This window comes from Ostrea edulis, chromosome 1 (assembly GCF_947568905.1).
Source record: "Ostrea edulis chromosome 1, xbOstEdul1.1, whole genome shotgun sequence".
Classification (NCBI taxonomy): domain Eukaryota; kingdom Metazoa; phylum Mollusca; class Bivalvia; order Ostreida; family Ostreidae; genus Ostrea; species Ostrea edulis.
Window position 1 is genome coordinate 40,155,427 of NC_079164.1, and position 20,092 is coordinate 40,175,518.

Consider the following 20,092-nt stretch of genomic DNA (forward strand, 5'->3'; position numbering starts at 1 on the left):
GTAGACATGGTGATTTGGTACCAATGTTTTAGGTCACGGTTCAAGTTAAAAAACATCAAATGTACATTTTCTCGAATATTATGTAAAACAAGAAAGGGATATTTCAAATAAAACAGAAAACTTATAAACGGTATAAGAAGCTAAAATTGTAATTATAACAAACATACCTCTTAAACTAGTATGAATAATGCACGTGTGTTGATATCTTATACATGTAAGGGTATACTGCTATTCTTACTAGGCTGTCAATATCTATATACACTCAGGGTATATTCTTAGGCAAGTCACATCATTTTTCAATCTTGACAAGCAAAATATTCCATGATCTTCAAAATCCTAAGGGGAGAGTGGGGCACACTCGTATTTTGATGAATGGTTTTTATTCATAACTTTCAAGCTAACATTCGGAGGGGGGGGGGGGGGGGGGAGTCACCTAATATATCTTTACTTGCATTATAAAATAACAAATGATTATCGTCAAAAAAAGAGGGGGGAGGGGGTGATTCTACATGCCTTATTGTATTTAATAGCTTGATAGTTCTATATGATAACAATATATTAGTTTATATATAATATATAATGATATTGCAGTATATTTTTTCTAAAAGTCTACTAATTTTTTAACATGCATAAACCTCTCCTCAACTGATGTAGGTCTATTTCAACAATTCACGTATTACACGAACGGCACTTTCAGATTCTGTTCTTCACTTACTAAGTGAAGAACAGAATCTGAAAGTGCCGTTCGCGTAATCATAAAGGGTCTGTCCTTTTCAAAGTTGTACAGTAAATAAATTGCCCAACTTTGAATCAAAGTTATCAGCAAAACGTATCATATATATCATTATATCCCCCCCCCCTCCATTTTATGGGCTTGATTAACATGTAAAAAAAATATAAAATTATTAACAAAATCCCTAAAAAAGATTGGGCAGTGCTGTTGTGCTAAATGTTCTTCATGTAAAAAATACTTATATCAGGAATATTGCTAGAACTTGAAAACGAAACTTACTTTCAACATTGAAATTAACGTTGTGATATTCCGTAAAATTCACGGGGTTTATAAAACTTTCAATTATCAACAGCAATTACTTACCAAGCATGTGCTGTGTACTTTCTGTTTTCTTCATATATCTGAAAGTGTCCATTTCTTTGATTTGAAAGGGTCAGTTACAATGAAATGACGCTACACCGTAATCCACAGTTAGTGGAGATTAAAAGCTTGACCAAATCATGGCCGTGGAGTGCAGGATGGGGCCTCAATAGGGGATCAAAGTTTCACATAGTATTGTATTGGGAGAAATCTTTCTCTCAAGACCAGCAGGGCCATGATTAGTCATATCAATATGCAGGCATCATCAGGTAGTGCAGATTCCAGGTTATTCAAAGCACCTAGAGGGTAGAGTGGGGCCATTAAAGGGGATTTAAATTTTTGAGGAATTTATTTAAGAATCTAATTCTGGGGCCTCAATAGGGGAAATAATTTTCCAAGTGAGGGGATTGTAATCTTTGACAATGGGATGGTGTGGGAGGCTAGATGTCCCTGTTGGAGAGAGTACAATTTTTTTTTAAAAATTGAAAATAAGATACCCTGTATGAATTGTGCATGTACAATTTCATGTTGATTTCTTGTTTGTTACAGATTGAAGAAGGCCGTGAGCCCTTTGTGGAATATGCCATATGACGAACAGTTAAAGGTAAAACACGCAGTCACAATTACAGAATAAAGCATTGCTTACTGTTGATATATGGCACTCATTGTGATGTTGAAATTTGATGTTGAACATGACAATTTCAGTTGAAATCAGAAGAAGTTGGACAAATGATGAAAACTTATGCCAATCAGATCTTCAAAAACAATGTAGACCTCAGAAATTGGTTAACAGAGCAAAGGTACATTCATCTGTCGATAGGATCCCAATTAACATCTGTACATGGCATTGTTTATGTGCTTCAAGGTTACGGTACAGTGTCAATTCAAGAGAACAGAAGATTTTGATTGCTATACCTAGATGGATTTAAATCTATAGCAAAAAGAGATGAATGTGTAAAAGCAAAAATTTCAGTTTTACCAGGCCTGGAGGTTATAAAACTTTTTTTAGCATGTTTTCATACTCAAACTAAAACTCTGTCCTCTAAATTGTACTCATACTCAAAAGTGAAGGTTATACAACTTTTATAAAATCATTTTCATACTCAAATGAAGTACATGCTCAAACTTTTTCAAGTATGCTTGAAGCTTGCTCAGAGTTGTACTCAAAACAAACATGGCAGAGTATGAGTATGAGTACGGTAAAAGTTTTATAACCTCCAGGCCAGCTAGGCTTCTCACAAGTTAACAGGAATATCAGTTATTCTTGCATTGAAAGGAATTCACAATATCGACTGCTGAACTTCAGTATTTTGAACATCAATATCTTGGAAGTAGATATATCGAAAGGAGTTGGAATTTAAGTCCTAACTACTTTTTCTAAATGTATCTTAATTGAACCCTTTGATATCTCAAATTTGTTTTTGACCCCATCAAGTTTGAAATAATCATTTTTATGAGGTTTGACTGTATCTCATTTCCACAGGAAGAAATACAATGGCCATTGTTGTGACCTACTTCCAATCAAGCCATCTGTGAGTACATGTACACTTAATTTAAGATACCAATTTTTGTGGGCATAAAATTTCGTGGTTGTAAACAAATAATGCAGCTATCCATTCCCACTCTATGACCAAAACTTTGTCCTTGATACAGTAAAGCACACTTATAATGAACACACTTGTAATGAATTCAGGCATATTACAAAGTGATATTTATTCCCCTATGAGAGGAAAATTACAAAAAATGTTTATATTAGATGTTAGAAGGCCTAAAACTTAATGGTGCTATGATGTAAAATAAAAAAATAAAAAATATTATACATGTAGTGCCGTTTTTGGTTGTCAAGGTGGCTTGTCCCTGTACCACGTTACATCATACAATATAAATTAAAAAATTTCAGCCAATGAAAATTGCATGTTACAAGTAAAATTAAATTATTCCCCTATTAGAGGGAAATAACAAAAATGTTTATATTAGATATAATGAAATTTACTTTCCCAGAAGGTTTGTTATAACCGTGCTTTACTGATCTGAACAAAAACGGCAAAAATTGATGTTCAATTCAGTAAGAGTGAAACATCAGCACATGTTTTCATTGGTGATGTGCATTTTAAGAATCAATTTATTATACCCCCCCGCAACAAGTTGTGAGGGGGGGGGGTATACTGGAATCGGGTTGTCCGTCTGTCTGTCTGTCCGTCTGTCTGTAGACGCAATGGTTTCCGGGCTCTAAAGCATTATCCTTTCCACCTACCGTCACCATATCATACATATGGACTACCCATGGGATGAAGATGTTCCCTATCGATTTTGGGGTCAAAAGGTCAAAGGTCACGCGCACTGGACATCGAAGTAGCAATATGGTTTCCAGGCTCTAAAGCGTTATCCTTTCCACCTACAGTCACCATATCATACATATGGACTACCCATGGGATGAAGATGTTCCCTATCGATTTTGGGGTCAAAAGGTCAAAGGTCACGTGCACTGGACATCGAAGTAGCAATATGGTTTCCAGGCTCTAAAGCGTTATCCTTTCCACTACAGTCACCATATCATACATATGGACTACCCATGGGATGAAGATGTTCCCTATTGATTTTGGGGTCCAAAGGTCACGTGCACTGGACATCGAAGTAGCAATATGGTTTCCGGGCTCTAAAGCGTTATCCTTTCCACCTACAGTCACCATATCATACATATGGACTACCCATGGGATGAAGATGTTCCTTATCGATTTTGGGGTCAAAAGGTCAAAGGTCAAGCACACTGGACATCGAAGTAGCAATATGGTTTCCGGGCTCTAAAGCGTTATCCTTTCCACCTACAGTCACCATATCATACATATGGACTACCCATGGGATGAAGATGTTCCCTATCGATTTTGGGGTCAAAAGGTCAAAGGTCACATGCACTGGACATCGAAGTAGCAATATGGTTCGGTTTGTCATGCCATTTGTTTTTTACACTCAGAAAAGAGGCAGTTTATACCTATTACCAACACCCTTTGGGAGATTGGGGTAAGCGGGGGGTATTCTTAGTGAGCATTGCTCACAGTACCTCTTGTTTTTGCTGGCTAGTAGATTAATAGATAGATTAAAAACTTACGAATATATCTGTGATTAAATTTCTCATCTGCAGCCTGTTGAAAGTGGATATCGAAACAAGTGTGAATTTACCATTGGTCAGGATGTGGACAAAAATGGTATGCATCTCTAGTCTCACAAAACGATTCACCATTTCATGACATCATATTTATATTTATAGAGAATATAGTGTCATGATTGTGTATGTATGTCTGAGTGCACATGTTTGCCTGCTTGTATGTGCATCCGGAACAATGTTGTTCACTCAATGTAAAAAGTATTATTGCATATTTTAGTGTCATGCTACAAAGATAGCAAATCATAAGAAAAAGATGTGTTTTCTGTGTTGATATTGGGGTTAAAAGGTTATAGGTCAAGGTCGTAGTCAGTAGATAATACATGTTACCTCGGGATGCTACGATTTCTTGCTTATTTTGTCAACACATACATATATATGATTTTAAAAATATTAAATATGCTATTGTCTTTAACTGCAATATCAACAAATTAAAATGAAGGCTTGTTCTTTGACAGATAACACGGTTGGGTTCCGATTTGGTCAGTACAAAGATGGAACCAGCTCTGTTGGTGAGCCACACTGTCTGTCTAATATACCGGATGCCATGAAAACTGTTGTCAAGGTGATACCCAGATTCCTTTATCATATTGTTTCCATTTTATTCTTGATGAAAAGCAATGTCCATCAATAATTGTATGTGCATAAGATATTGGAAAATGATAATCCAAAAGTGTTAAGTTATTATCTAAAAAACATTTCTTATTTATTTACATGATAATTTCCTCAGATAAATTGGCATTATGTTGAATCTTCAGTGTTTGATTTATCTAACTTTGATGTAACCCTGCAGAGTTTCCAGAACTTCATCAGAAGTGGTCCATTTGGAGCCTTCAATCCAGAGACACACACCGGGCACTGGCGAATGTTGACGGTGCGAACAACACGCTCGGACGTCATGGCCATCGGTGATTTTCACCCACAACAGTTGCCCCCTGTAAGTATGGCTTCACTGAAGTAAATTAGTATTTCCTATCAGAAAATGAAAGTTTATTGTATTTGTAAACCATGGCAACTGCGAATAAGGAATGATGAAATGATTTATTGATAAATGTTTAGTGTAATGGTCCATTGTCGCATTACTGTGATACATACAGCCAGAAAATATGTGGATAATTTATATTTAATATGTTGTAATATGCTCACTATAAGAATTTATGAATGAAAGGAATTGAAATCCAGTACTAAATGGCTATTTCTTGTTGTCACTTTACATTATAACAATCAATGGCATAGAAGTAGATCATGCATTTAACATGATATTGTTGTAAATTTACGAAACCTGCATGAATGCTGAATTCATGCTTTACTTGAGAATGTTTGTTCAGCAGTATGGTTTGAAACAATGTTTTGGTTTTCTTTGTATAAATTCTACATACAGGAAGAAATAGAGAAAGAGAAGACTAGACTTCACGACTACTTTTCCTCAGAGGAGGGAAGAGAAAGTGGCGTTACCTGCCTATACTTCAGGGTATACTCGGACAGGTAAAAGCAATGACATCATCGTCACAATAACGAGGATGTTTTTATATCACGAGATTCCAAGATTATGTATTGCAATTTATTACATGTTTACCCTTTAATCCAGTGGATATCACCCATTACATATATTTTAATTATTACACTATGTATTCCTAAGCCGTGAGTGTTATCACAAATGTATGTCAATTTTGCAGTTTCTTTATAAATAAGTCAGAGAGCAAAATTTCCAACACTAGTCTTGTAAAGATCTATTGAAAAGAATGACAGCTGCATTCGGAATTCTTGAGAACACAATATTAACAAATCAAAGTGCTCGCAAGCATTTAATTAAAAAATTAGGTGATTGAACCTTAGCTCACAAGTCTCTAAATGTTTAGGATTCAATAAAATAGTGATTTCCAAGCACTGTTCAATGTAAATCAAGTTAAATTACATGGTGTTTTTATCTTTTTAATCTGCAAGGAGTAATTTTTTCAATTTCTAACAGAGAAATATGTGGTATAGACATGGCCTAACTTACGTTGGTGTTTGCTGATTGTGGCTATATAAAGGATTACTCACAGGTGCTTGTTTCTGTAAATAAGGTACATTGTATACTAATAGTGTTACATGTACTATTAACTAATAGTGTTATTATTAGTATACAGACACCATACCTTATTTACAGAAACAAGTGCTTGTGGAATCACTGTCTAGTTTATTGAGTATGTGAGATGATTAACTACAACAGAAAATATAATAATTTGCTTAACGGCGAAGCTGCATTGATTTGTAGGTCATCAGATTACGCATATTAAACATGGTTTCTTGGTCATTTGACATACCGGGGTATGTATTATATATGTTTGAGATAATGGGGTATATAAATGGCATTTCATATGAAGATTTTCTATGACTACCAGAAAGAGGCAACATCTGTTGCTTTTTAAATTTTACCCAAGAGGTCAAGGCCAGCGACTCTTGACTGTGAGCTATGAGATGTTTTAATAAAAACTCTCACCCTCCTTAATGCATTTCCCCCTGTGTCAAAGTGTAAGGGAATCTTGCTTGTATTTAGTTTTGTACTATTGAAAGATCTAAAATAGAGCTCAAAATGTTATTTACTTTGTTGTTTTTTCATTAATGAACAGGATGACAGGCAACACAAGTGAGCCGTACAGACATGTAATGGGGAAAACTGTGAGTCATCTCTGTATCATGTGATAGTCACAGACATGTAATGGGGAAAACTGTGAGTCATCTCTGTGTCATGTGATAGTCACAGACATGTAATGGGGGAAACTGTGAGTCATCTCTGTGTCATGTGATAGTCACAGACATGTAATGGGGAAAACTGTGAGTCATCTCTGTATCATGTAATAGTTACAGACATATAATGGGGAAAACTGTGAGTCATCTCTGTATCATGTGATAGTCACAGACATGTAATGGGGAAAACTGTGAGTCATCTCTGTATCATGTAATGGGGAAAACTGTGAGACATCTCTGTATCATGTGATAGTCACAGACATATAATGGGGAAAACTGAGACATCTATGTATCATGTGATAGTCACAGACATGCAGTTTAGTATCTGTCTAGATGTTACTAGAGATACGTGTGTATCTGTATGTATTAAGGTAGATCTATACTCGGCCTTAAATGGACTCAATCATGAAAAAATTGCCTTAACAAGATAAATATACATTCCAGTAATAGATAGACATTGAAAAACATATATGTTGACATGCTATGTTCGTTGTTATTGCTTCTCAAAAGTAAGCACCCCATCAACATTAAGGAAAATGCACTCCTCCTTCTTTATTTTTCTTATTAATTATTATTTCCCCAAACAAATGGGCTGCAATAGGCAACATAGACTATATACCCTTTATTTAATGGTATGTAATCATTTATTCTAATAAATTGGAATAAATATTTTCACAATGTATACTTTATGAGCCCAAACATGTGAAAGGAAATACTGTAGGAGATACCATTTGACGTCAATATTGGTCTTTTCCCTAATTTTGATGGACTAAACCTTGAATAAATTGTTTTTGATTTACAGATTATTATCTTAGAATAAGGATTTGAGCAAGAAAATCATATGTTGACATATTATTTTAGAAGCTATCAGCTCTACAACAAGTACACCCCCCCCTTAAAATCTTGAAAAATTATACATTATCATATTTTCGTTAGACATGTGAAGTTTGAGCATATTTACAACCTTGAATAATAATTTGAACTATGCTAAACTATAACTATTATAAGATACATGTGGTTTACAATTAAATTTTACGTTTTATCTGAAAAAAAATTCTAGAGAGGCTTTGCACAATTTAAATGTAAAATGAAAGTAACAAACTGAATTTTTATGATTTTGCTTATATGATTAATGTATACGTGTAATGTGTGATATATCTTATATCCTGAGACAAAGTTTTATATGAATCTCTACAGGTCATGAAATCATTTACATGTACATAAATTGGATGTATGTACATGTACACGTACACCACTTACACCGGTCTAAGTAGATGCAATCTCAATAAGGAACTAATAGATGCTGCCCCAATAATTTTGAAAAAGGAGAGAGGATGAGGAAAAAATTACAAATTCATGACGGTCGGTGAAATAAAACAAATTATTTGCAGCTGATCTTTGAAGCTTGTGTCAATATCAGTAACATTGTAGCAGCGAACACAACTACGATATCTGTGGTCACTGGAGCAGCAAAATGTGAACTTTTCTTTTTTACACAGCGTACCATGTATTTTTTGATGATAATTTGGAACCTATTTTAACCCGGATCCTCATAAATGAAATATTATCATGATGCTCGTGGAAATCTGAATTGGTCTGACCCCCCCCCCCCCCCCCTTCCCATCTGTCTCTAACCCCCCCCCCCCCCCCCCCCTTCCCATCTGTCTCTACCACCCCCCCCCCCCACTTTCTGATGTCCCGCAATTCCATATGTTGAACACTTGGATCATAGTAAAACTTTTACATACATGAATAGTCAATGTACACTGAATGCCTCACGGACATGTACAATGTAACTGACACAGACCCTCATCCACCAAAATGTTGTTTGTTCTTCAACCGATTTTTTTCTAAAGCTATAATCATCTCTATCTCCCCCCTTTAAAAAAAACACACCACAAAATCTCAACTTAAGATTTGACTGATAAGAAGATAAGAACACCCAGGAAGGAATTGATATCGGATATTCATATCTCGTATCGCCATGTAAAAATCAAATGGATATCGTTAAAGTATCACATTTCGGAAAACGGAAGCGTGGTTCCGCATTTACATTTGATGGTGACGTAGGCCGAGTATAGGTCTACTTTAATCATTTTAGTAGATTCTTCCCATTTTGCATTTTACAGAACATTGAGGAAACTCTTTTGGGCATGAAGTTTGAAATCTCTCCTGATGCCTTTTTCCAAGGTACACATAAATTGATTCACTGCAATATAATATATTAAATACCATATAGCCAGATTTTTTGGCAGGACAGAAACTTGGTGGATTTGGGTTTACAAGGCCTACCACTAATTTTGGTGGATAAAATTTTAGTGAAGCAATTTATTTGTATACTTACATGTATTTACATAAATATAGTGAGTCTTAATTTGGTAAATCTTTGGAAATCACTAAAATAGGCCAAAATTATACACTTGTTGAAAATTCTGGCTATGCATTATGCAGTTTTGAACATATGATGTTTATTAGCATTAACCAATTTACAAGACACAGTTGTTTGTCACAGTGAATACACCAGGTGCTGAGGTTCTGTATCAACAGATCGCTGAGTGGTGTGGGGTTACCACGACAACCACTGTCCTTGACATCTGCTGTGGGACAGGGACAATTGGTTTGACCTTGGCCAAGGTAGGAAGAGAATTTTGTAGCATTTACTCTGAGGATTTATCCAGAAACAAATGATATACAGTCAAAGTATATCATTGAGGGAGTTGGCAAGATTTCAGTTTCCCAAGAGAAAGCCTATAACAAAACAAACATTAAAACCAGAATATAACTTTAAGTTAATACAATATTTAAAACCTGGATCAATTGTTGTCATTTCCTAGTGTAAACTGGTTCTTAAATGGGGACCAATTAACTCATGATGCAATATATTCCATTTAATCATAAATAGTCATGATTCTATTTTAATAGAACATATCGGAGATTTCCATTGGGGAAAAAAATTATTTGCTGGGAATTTGCAAAATATGTCAATTAACATAAATTATATAGTGAAAATTAGTATAGGTATATAATATCCTCTCTCAGTCAATACGTACTATAAAAATGTATTTCCTGATCTCTAGAGAGTCTCCTCAGTGATTGGGATTGAACTTTGTCCAGAGGCAATAGAAAATGCAAAGAGAAATGCACAGATTAATGGTATGTATCAAATTGATTTTCAAGAACCTGTGAAATATAGGCTTTTTATTCAATTTACATGAGTTGAAAGAAAAGTTGAACTCTTACTCTTGCATATAATGTAGTGGGTATATAGCAATACTGATGATTGTCTGATAAAAAAAAGGGTGATGAATTAGTTAATGTTACATAATGATTGAATTTCTTTCCATATTTCGATAGATCATGCCTGAGATCAGATTTCTGTTAAAAACATTTATTATCTCTGATTTTTTTTTTTTAAATTACATGTATTGAAAGTGTTTGAATGCTGATATGAAACAGATATAGGGTATTTCATATCCTGAAAATATGAATGAAGTGTTTGAAGTAGCAAATTGGATTGGTAAAAATAAGACTGTTTTGCATTTATTGTAAATAGAAGTCTCAATTACTTTTAAATGATGTTGTTTTGAAAATGGCAATATTTTCGATAGAACATGAAGAAAAAAGGACAATTAGTAGGAATTATCTTTGTTTCATTATATAAAATTTATTTCACATTGTAATTAACATTATTTGTCTTCAGTATAATAATAAATTCTATTCTTATTCAGGTAACGTGGGGGAGAGTTCTTAACATCTAAAAAGAAATTTAATGAAACTGTTTATCCCAGGTGAATTTATGAATTTTAGACATAACCAATGCTACATACCACTGTTGTAAAGCTGAGGACATCATCACACAGACAATGAAATCAATAACTTCTGATGATGTCATTGCCATTGTAGACCCACCCAGAGCTGGCTTACGTAAGTATAGGTCCTAGATTTACCCAGATCTACATCAGACTCCGTTCTACTCACCAGACCTACATAGTACACTGTAGTATAAATCCTAGTATTACTCACAAACCCACAAGAGGCATACAAAACAACAATGATTCCCGACTTGGAATACACCAACATGAATATTTACATGTAGATAAAACTCAGAACACATATACATGAATATTCACGTTTAATATTTAGAACACAGAGACATGAATATTGATTTGTTTAAGATTTAGAACACAGAGACATGAATATTGATTTGTTTAAGATTTAGAACACAGAGACATGAATATTCACATGTAGATAAAACTTGGAACACATATACATGAATATTAACATGTTCATAAGACTTGGAACATAGAGAATATTCACATGTAGATAAAACTTGGAACACAGAGACATGAATATTCACATGTAGATAAAACTTTATTCTGTTGGAGCAGGATTCTGAAGTAGCACTCTGACTCGTTTTGACAGCAAGAACAATAACAAAATTTAGGCTAATTACTATCCATACAGACAGAAATGTGTATTAGAGTGATTGAGTTGAGTGTAAATTAATCACATGTTCATTTTATAAGTCACTATTGTTCTCAGATACACAGGTCATCAGAGCTTTGAGGAATTCACCCTTTCTGAAGAAGATTATGTTTGTTTCATGTAATCCCAGAGGAGCTATGAATAACTTTATAGAGTAAGTTAATTATGGTCTGAGCTATGAATAACTTTATAGACTTGGTGTATTATGGTCTGAGCTATGAATAACTTTATAGACTTAGTGTATTATGGTCTGAGCTATGAATAACTTTATAGAGTAAGTGTATTATGGTCTGAGCTGTGAATAACTTTATAGAATAAGTGTATTATGGTCTGAGCTATGAATAACTTTATTGACTTAGTGTATTATGGTCTGAGTTATGAATAACTTTATAGAGTTAAGTTAATTATGGTCTGAGCTGTGAATAACTTTATAGAGTAAGTATATTATGGTCGGAGCTGTGAATAACTTTATAGAGTAAGTATATTATGGTCTGAGCTATGAATAACTTTATAGACTTAGTGTATTATGGTCTGAGTTATGAATAACTTTATAGAGTTAAGTTAATTATGGTCTGAGCTGTGAATAACTTTATTGACTTAGTGTATTATGGTCTGAGCTGTGAATAACTTTATTGACTTAGTGTATTATGGGCTGAGCTATGAATAACTTTATAGACTTAGTGTATTATGGTCTGAGCTATGAATAACTTTATAGAGTAAGTATATTATGGTCGGAGCTGTGAATAACTTTATAGAGTAAGTATATTATGGTCTGAGCTATGAATAACTTTATAGACTTAGTGTATTATGGTCTGAGCTGTGAATAACTTTATAGAGTAAGTATATTATGGTCTGAGCTGTGAATAACTTTATTGACTTAGTGTATTATGGGCTGAGCTATGAATAACTTTATAGACTTAGTGTATTATGGTCTGAGCTATGAATAACTTTATAGACTTAGTGTATTATGGTCTGAGCTATGAATAACTTTATAGACTTAGTGTATTATGGTCTGAGCTGTGAATAACTTTATAGATTAAGTGTATTATGGGCTGAGCTATGAATAACTTTATAGACTTAGTGTATTATGGTCTGAGCTGTGAATAACTTTATAGACTTAGTGCATTATGGTCTGTGTATATGTGTACACCTGTCCTTTTCTTTATGATACATAGATTCTTTCACCGACAACTTGAGATGCATAAACACCAGCAGTACATTTTTTATGTTTAGAACATGTTATGATTACATCCATTTGACTCTTGCCAATGTATCTATATGTTTACATTTCGAACTGTTTTTTCTGTGAACCCTTTGAAGCTCTAATGTGGTAATTTCCCCACAACTTATAACTGGATGCAAAAGGTTATTGGGTAGAATTATGGAAATTAACATGGATTTCAATTTCTTATAGGCAGTATTCTTGATATGTTGATTTAACATTTTTATTTCAAATATAAATAAAAAGAATCTCTGTCTAGTTTGTTTGGTATGATTGATTGATTGTATATTGTTTTAACGTTCCTATGGAGACATTACCATTACCGGTGAAGGGCTACAAAATTTAGGCCTATACTCGACACTTGCGGCCTTTGAGGGGGGGGGGTACTTTATCGTGACACACCTGCTGTGACACGGGGTCCCGGTTTTTCGGTCTCATCCAAAGGACCGCCCCATTTAGTCACCTCCTATGACAAGCAAGGGGTACTTAGGACCTTTTCTAACCCGAATCCCCACGGGACTTTGTTGGGTGTATGAAGGTGATTAACTACAATAAAAAATGTGATAATTTGCAAGACATCAATATCACATTTTCCATCACAGTTAATCACCCCCACATACCCAACAAACTAGACAGTGATTCCTAATGTAACACCATTAAGTTTCAGTCTGCAGAGTTTATATTCTGTGTGCTAGTGGAAAATAATCAGGAGAAATACACTATAGATCTTGAGGTCAGAAGGTCAAAGGTAAAGGTCAGAACATGATAATAACAGAGTGTATGGTATGTAACATGCTTGATTCATATTTGGAAAGTGAAAGAAAAAATATTTAAGATCTTGGCTCACTAGGTCAAAGTTCAAGGTCAGTATGACACTTATTCTTTGCCTGAGCATATAGAGGGTGCATGGATGACCATCAGTTACAAACATGTTCAGTATTTAACTATACATGTATGTAACATTTTGCAAAAGCTGTGATAAATAGTATGCAGTGAATCTTTTCAATAATCATCCAATTTTTAAAAAGACAATGGTGTATTACATTTCTACTTGCTCTGTTTTGTAGCCTGGTCCGACAGTCTTCCAAGAAGATGCGAGGTCAACCATACAAGCCTGTGAAAGCCGTCCCAGTGGACATGTTCCCTCAGACGAAACACTGTGAACTGGTTGTCCTATTTCAGAGAGACACTTGTACTTAATAAAATGTGGATTTTTATTTTTGGTTGTGTCATCATTGTGTTATTTTAGGATCAGTGTGTAAGGCGTGGTGCAGTGATTGATGGGAGGGAACCCTGAAAGGGTGTCACAGGGTGATGAAGCACTGTTTGAATGAATCGAACTAGTGGTATGCCTTCCACAGTGATGACTACAAAGTGAGGAAAACTTGACTGGGAATCATATAATTCTATTTCTCCATTTTTCCATTTGAAATTGTGATTTTGCCATTTAAGCAGTAAAAATAGTCACATTATAGAAAGGGGGGTGGGGATCAATCAAGCTAAATTTATAGGTACAGCTAATCACATTGAATCATGCAATATTTCTGTAATCTTTCTGTTTATATTTATTATTTTTTTTCATTTGTGATTCAATCTTTTGAAAATTAATGTTTTTGTAGATCAAGTTACATTACGGTGTTCCATTTGTCTTCTTTTTATACCCCCCCCCCCACACACACACACACACACACACACACACACATAACACACACACTCATTGGGTGAAGGGGATTCAAGTTTGTTCAAATGAAGGACCAGGGGAGATAATAACAAAATGTAAACTAGGGTGAGGTCATTTAAAAAACTCGGGGAGGGGGGGGGGGGGGGTAGGGCCGCAATAAGGGATCAAAGTTTTACTTATGAATATCTTGAAAAATCTTCTCAAGAACCATTGGACCAGGAAAGTTAATATTTACACAACAGCTTTACATGTGTATATAGGAAAAATCTTCTCAAGAACCACAGGGCCAGAAAAGTTTAATAATGTAAGCGTGACATGAATGATTCTATTTGAAATATTCTCACTTGTACAGGGATTGGACACCAGGGGGTGCACTAGTAATGAGGGTTCTTTATTAAGCAACACTTTGAATTGTCCATCCACGAAAGTCTGTGATGAAGAAACGATTAAATACTACCCATGCTGATCGTCTTGACAGTTTGATAAACAAGCGCCTGATGATTTGTAGTTCAGTTTGTTGTAAACCGAAGAAGAGATCACAGAGATGGAGAGCAATCCCAACAAGCAAATTTTAAATATTTCTTTCTCAAAGAAAAATTAGACATTTCACCTTTGAGGTCAATAAGGGGGGTCCGTATGGTATCAAACTGTAATGCGCTTTTTGTGTTGTCCCTCTCCTTGCCCCCAAAGCACTGTTCTTAAGTTAAAATTTGTTTTATATATTTATTCATTCACGTCCGTAACTATAAACTTGAATATCGACAGCATCATTTTGATTTCGAATGCGATTTACACTGTAGACGATCACAAATAAATCAACTATAAAATTTACATGTATTTAGAAAAAGACAATTTCAAACTTTCAGCTTTACCAGATTCTTTTCATCCTCCATATGTGTGTGTGTGTGTGTGAGAGAGAGAGAGAGACTTCCTCTAGGTTAGGACTATGCCATTGAACAAAGATATCCAAACTGTTTATCTTTTGATTAACACAAAAAGCCCAACATCAAAATCTAGCGATGAGGTAGATGTGTAATGGAGAGGGGATGTTGCTATCGGTAACTCGTCCAAACAATATTAGTTACTGATTGGCAGCATCAGAAACTTCATAGTGCATTCATGACGTACATACAATCATTCTATTGACACAAAGTTAGAATCCTAAACCATTATCTGAAGGAGGACATTTTTATGAATTCAGTCCCTTTGTCCCAGTATAACCGCAGTAACATGGCGTCTTACCTTCTTCATAAATTATTGACGTAGAAAAGTAAAGCTGTTATATTAACAATTTTTGCCAATAAACTCCGAAACGCTTGCTCCAGAGTTACTGCTTGCATCTTTGATATTGTTTCATATGTGCGGTGAAGTCCGGAAGCTATAATAGAATCTTACTTGATTAGTAAATATATTATAAAATTAATTAAAATCCTACTTCAGTTTTCAATTTTTATCCTTTACATAGCAAACATGAGAGTGGCGAGCATGCTTCGACGTAGCCTATAGCCAGCTAGGTTTTTGTTTTTTATTGGGTTTTTTTTTTTAATAACAACTTAATGATCTTAAAGAAGAAATAACTTTTGATCATTGTTGAATAAATAAAATATGCCTGTTTGTTTCTGCAGTCCGTGATTTTAGTCATGGAAATTTCCAGAACGAGGCAACATCGTAGACACTTAGGTCTACAAACAATCGCACATTCTCGGTCCTTTCCGGCTAAGTGAGAAGTTTACAACATGATCAGCATAAAATCGTGTGGGTGTTCAGTGTTAGTTATACCTAGTTTTGACTTATAGAGGGTAATTGTGTTAAAAACTCTAAGCATGACGTATCAAGCTTGTTTGTTTATAATATGAAACTCCTGGCTAATTCTGTGGAAAGCTTCAGCCAGCTGTCAAAGACAACAGAAATATCAATTTTTTTTACACAATTATGGTTTCTATATTGTATCCAACTATCCGGTACAGTCAAAGCATTTGATGTCATGATGCAATTGTCAGAGTGCAAATAGAAGAGTTGTCGTAGTTTTAGAAATTATCAAGAATCTTTTATACATGATCTAGGACTTGTGGAGTTTAGATACGAGAACCATAGTAACATAAACCTAAGCTTTCTCTGATTTTACGAACAATTTTGTAGCTGTCATTGACAAACATGCTCCGATGAAAATGAGGGGGAAAAAATACTTTCAAACTAAGTCACTTGTGTGAATAAAACACTACGTAAAGCCATTTACAAGAAAATAAATGCTGCATAATAAGTACCAAAGGTGTAGTTCTAATAATAACTGGGAGGCCTATAGAGCCCAAAGAAATTATGTTACCGAGCTTAAGAAACAATCAGTAAAAGCTTACTTTCTCGAAAGATGTACAGGGGGCCTAAATCTAAGGACTTGTGGTCAACCATTAAACCTTTCTTAACGAACAAAGGCAGTTGTTTTCAGAAAGAGACAGTCTTGTCAGAAAAAGATGTCTTGATTACTGATCAGTATAAAGTCACTGGAATATTTAATGACTTTTTTGTAAATGTGGCCAAAAACATTAGAAACAGAAATGTAAATATTGACAATAACCACCCAAGTGTAAAGGTTATTAATGAAAACTTCCACAACTCGGAGACAGATCATTCCAGTTTAAACCTATAGATGAAACTTTTGTAAACAAACATATAAATAAGATAAGCATTAAGAAGGCTACAGGTTTGGATGGGATTTCCCCCAAGGTATTGCATCTTGCAAAGCCTATCATTGCCAAACCACTTACAAAACTTATAAATATGTCCTTGACTTTTTCTGTCCTTGAAAATTGCTCAGGTAGTCCCCATACACAAGAAAAACAGTGTACTAGATATGGGTAATTACAGACCAGTTAGCGTACAATCTAATTGAAATTAGATGTTACATCCGCTCACATACTCGCTACACGTTTGTGTAGCGAGTATGTGAGCGGATCTAACATCTAATTTTAATTAGATTGGTTAGCGTATTACCAGCTACATGTATATCTAAGATATTTGAAAATGCTATCAACACTGAATTATCAGCCTATTTTGATGAAATTTTCCATTCCCTTCTAGCAGCTTTTAGATTAGGCTTTGGATATCAGTCCACCCTTTTAAGAATTATTGAGGATTGGAAGAGAGCACTTGATGAAAATAAGTATGCCGCTGCTATCCTTATGGACTTACCTAAGACTTTTGACTGTCTCCCTCACAACCTCATTCTGCTCGAACTAAAATCTTATGGTCTCTCTCCACCTGCCGTAGATCTACTACATAGCTACCTATCTTGTAGGAAACAGTGTGTCAAAATGGACCAACATAGAAGTTCCTTTCTTGATATTTTCAAAGGGGTGCCGCAGGGTTCTGTACTCGAACCAGTAATGTTTAATATTTTCATCAATGATATTTTTTATTTTGTCAAAGACTCAGCTTTGTACAACTATGCGGATGACAGCACTCTATCCCATTCTGATTTTGTTTTAGACAATGTTATAAATACACTTCAAAGGGAAATTGGCATTCTCGTGGACTGGTTTTTAGCAAACAAAATGCAGGCGAACCCAGAAAAAATTCAAGCAATCTCTCTCGGTAGAAAGACACATGATAAAAACATTACTTTTAACTTAAGATAACTGCATACTCGCAGTTTTATCTGATGCAAGTTTATAAAGTGTATTAATTTCCATTCGTTAGAGTTAAAACTAACAAATTATCAAATAAAATACATAAGTCATCACACTTTTTAAAATGCGAGACGTACAAAACGGAATCATATATCACCGTCAGAAAATTACAATTTCCCTTAAACAGCGTTATCAAAATTTCATACAAACTGGTTATGACGATATAATAGCATTCGTAACAGTTTCATGAAACTGTATCTTCACAAAAATATACAAAATGTCTGTAAAAAATAAGGAAATCTATCACATATAAGACTTGATAAGGAAATCAATAAAAACAGAGTTATTGCCCTTGGATTCAAAATTTTAAAACATATTATTGATTATTCATCTATAACTTTGATTTTTGAAATAGTTTATTTTTAACAAGATTTTTTACAATACCTATCGGAAAAGACTCAACAAAATTTATGTTCCTCTCATGCATAAATCTAAATAAACCATTGATTTTGCAAAATCTGATGACATCACAGGAGGGTGGAATTACTTTAAATGGTACAACTCTTGCTTGTGAGGAAGAAGTGAAGCTGCTTAGTGTTACTATTGATTTTAATCTAAATCTTAAATTCCCATATTTCAAATATTTGTAAGAAAGCAGCTCGTCAATTAAATGTAATAAAGCGTATAGGGAAATATCTTTGTAGGTTGGGCAAACTCACTATCTACCATTCCGTTATCATGTCAAACTTTGGTTATTGTCCTCTGGTATGGCACTTTTGTAGTGAACAAAATTGTAAAATAATAATAATAATAAAATTAAAAAAAAACCCGGAAAAAATTCAAGAACGAGCCCTACGATTTAATTATGAAGACCATACTAGTACATATAATCAACTACTAGAGAAATCAAATCTCCCCTCACTGAAAACCAGGCGTATGAGAGCCATGGCCCTTGAAGTTTTTAAAATTATAAATAAACAAAGTCCATTGTTCCTGCAAGACTTGGTCCAGCTAAGACACACGAGATATACCAAAAGACATTGGAACTTCCAAAACCAAGAACTACTTAGGTATGGTAAAAGGTCATTCAGTTATGCAGCCGCCACACTGTGGAACTCCTTACCCAACCATGTAAGGGAAATCTCCTCCTTCAATCAATTTAGAGCTTTCATAGACATTTGGAGGGGGGACTGCAGATGCAGCTCCTGTCGAGGACACGGTGTGGAGGTGCATGGCTGAATGAAAATCTCATTTTTCAATATATTACATACTGTTTTAGTTTGCCGTTTCCTTTTATGCAAATTTTACAGCCTTTCATCTGCATTACTACCAATTTTTGCTTTTTGTTTAATTTTTATTTTTTTGTTCTGTCTTTTGAAAGATTTATTTTTATTTCATCTTCCTAAACTTGTTTTGTTTGTATACCTTGTAACTTATCTACTGTAAACTGCTATATATTATTTAGTATTTTATAATTATATTTTTCCTTATTTTACATATAACAGTTATAGTGCTTCTTAACAATTCTTAATGCTGAGGTTTGAATTTAATGCTTAAATTTTATAGTGAAATACTTTTGTTTGATTTGTATTTAATTCTTAACTTCTGAAACTGTCTATCTATACAGTAAGCGTGTAAATATGTATATATGTGTTTTTTGCATGCTTACCTTGTGATATTCGTATTTTATTTTGTTTGTGATAGTCGGTTTAAGAGCTCTGTAGAGCTCCCGTTATTTGTTGTTACTTGTACACAGTGCCGACTTTAAATAAAATGTACTTACTTATTTGTCACAAACAACGCATATTGTCTCCTTTAACACTACGTCAATGGGCTCTTTTAATTAAATAAAATAATTCTTTCCTGTAAACAAACTAAAAAAAAATGTTTGTTTACAGAAAGACTGTTTTCGGGACAAACGAAAAGAATTTCATAATGTGGCCAATTTTAACAGAGATTAAAACATTTCTGTTACGCAATCCTTTGTCCTTTTTAGGCTTTTGTATAGAAGAAAGTCCACTTGTAGTGAAAAGGTTACCTGTAGGTGTCCAATAAGTTGACAATTGCTGTCCATTATTTTTAAGAATGGACAGTTACT

At 34.4% G+C, this 20,092-nt stretch overlaps 1 protein-coding gene across 1 annotated transcript in view; it reads left to right on the forward strand.

Annotated features, from left to right (window-relative positions):
* Positions 1-13,907, forward strand: part of LOC125656622 (tRNA (uracil-5-)-methyltransferase homolog A-like) — a 29,239-nt gene extending 15,332 nt beyond the window's left edge. The window contains exons 7-20 of the mRNA XM_048887231.1: positions 1,643-1,697; positions 1,799-1,893; positions 2,577-2,625; positions 4,233-4,296; positions 4,712-4,818; positions 5,047-5,190; positions 5,635-5,738; positions 6,866-6,914; positions 9,113-9,173; positions 9,496-9,617; positions 10,061-10,136; positions 10,791-10,907; positions 11,526-11,622; positions 13,758-13,907. Coding sequence (XP_048743188.1) covers positions 1,643-1,697; positions 1,799-1,893; positions 2,577-2,625; positions 4,233-4,296; positions 4,712-4,818; positions 5,047-5,190; positions 5,635-5,738; positions 6,866-6,914; positions 9,113-9,173; positions 9,496-9,617; positions 10,061-10,136; positions 10,791-10,907; positions 11,526-11,622; positions 13,758-13,890 — 1,273 coding nt within the window. The 3' untranslated portion in view covers positions 13,891-13,907. The remainder of the gene's footprint in view (positions 1-1,642; positions 1,698-1,798; positions 1,894-2,576; positions 2,626-4,232; positions 4,297-4,711; positions 4,819-5,046; positions 5,191-5,634; positions 5,739-6,865; positions 6,915-9,112; positions 9,174-9,495; positions 9,618-10,060; positions 10,137-10,790; positions 10,908-11,525; positions 11,623-13,757) is intronic.
* The last annotated feature ends 6,185 nt before the right edge of the window (positions 13,908-20,092 follow it).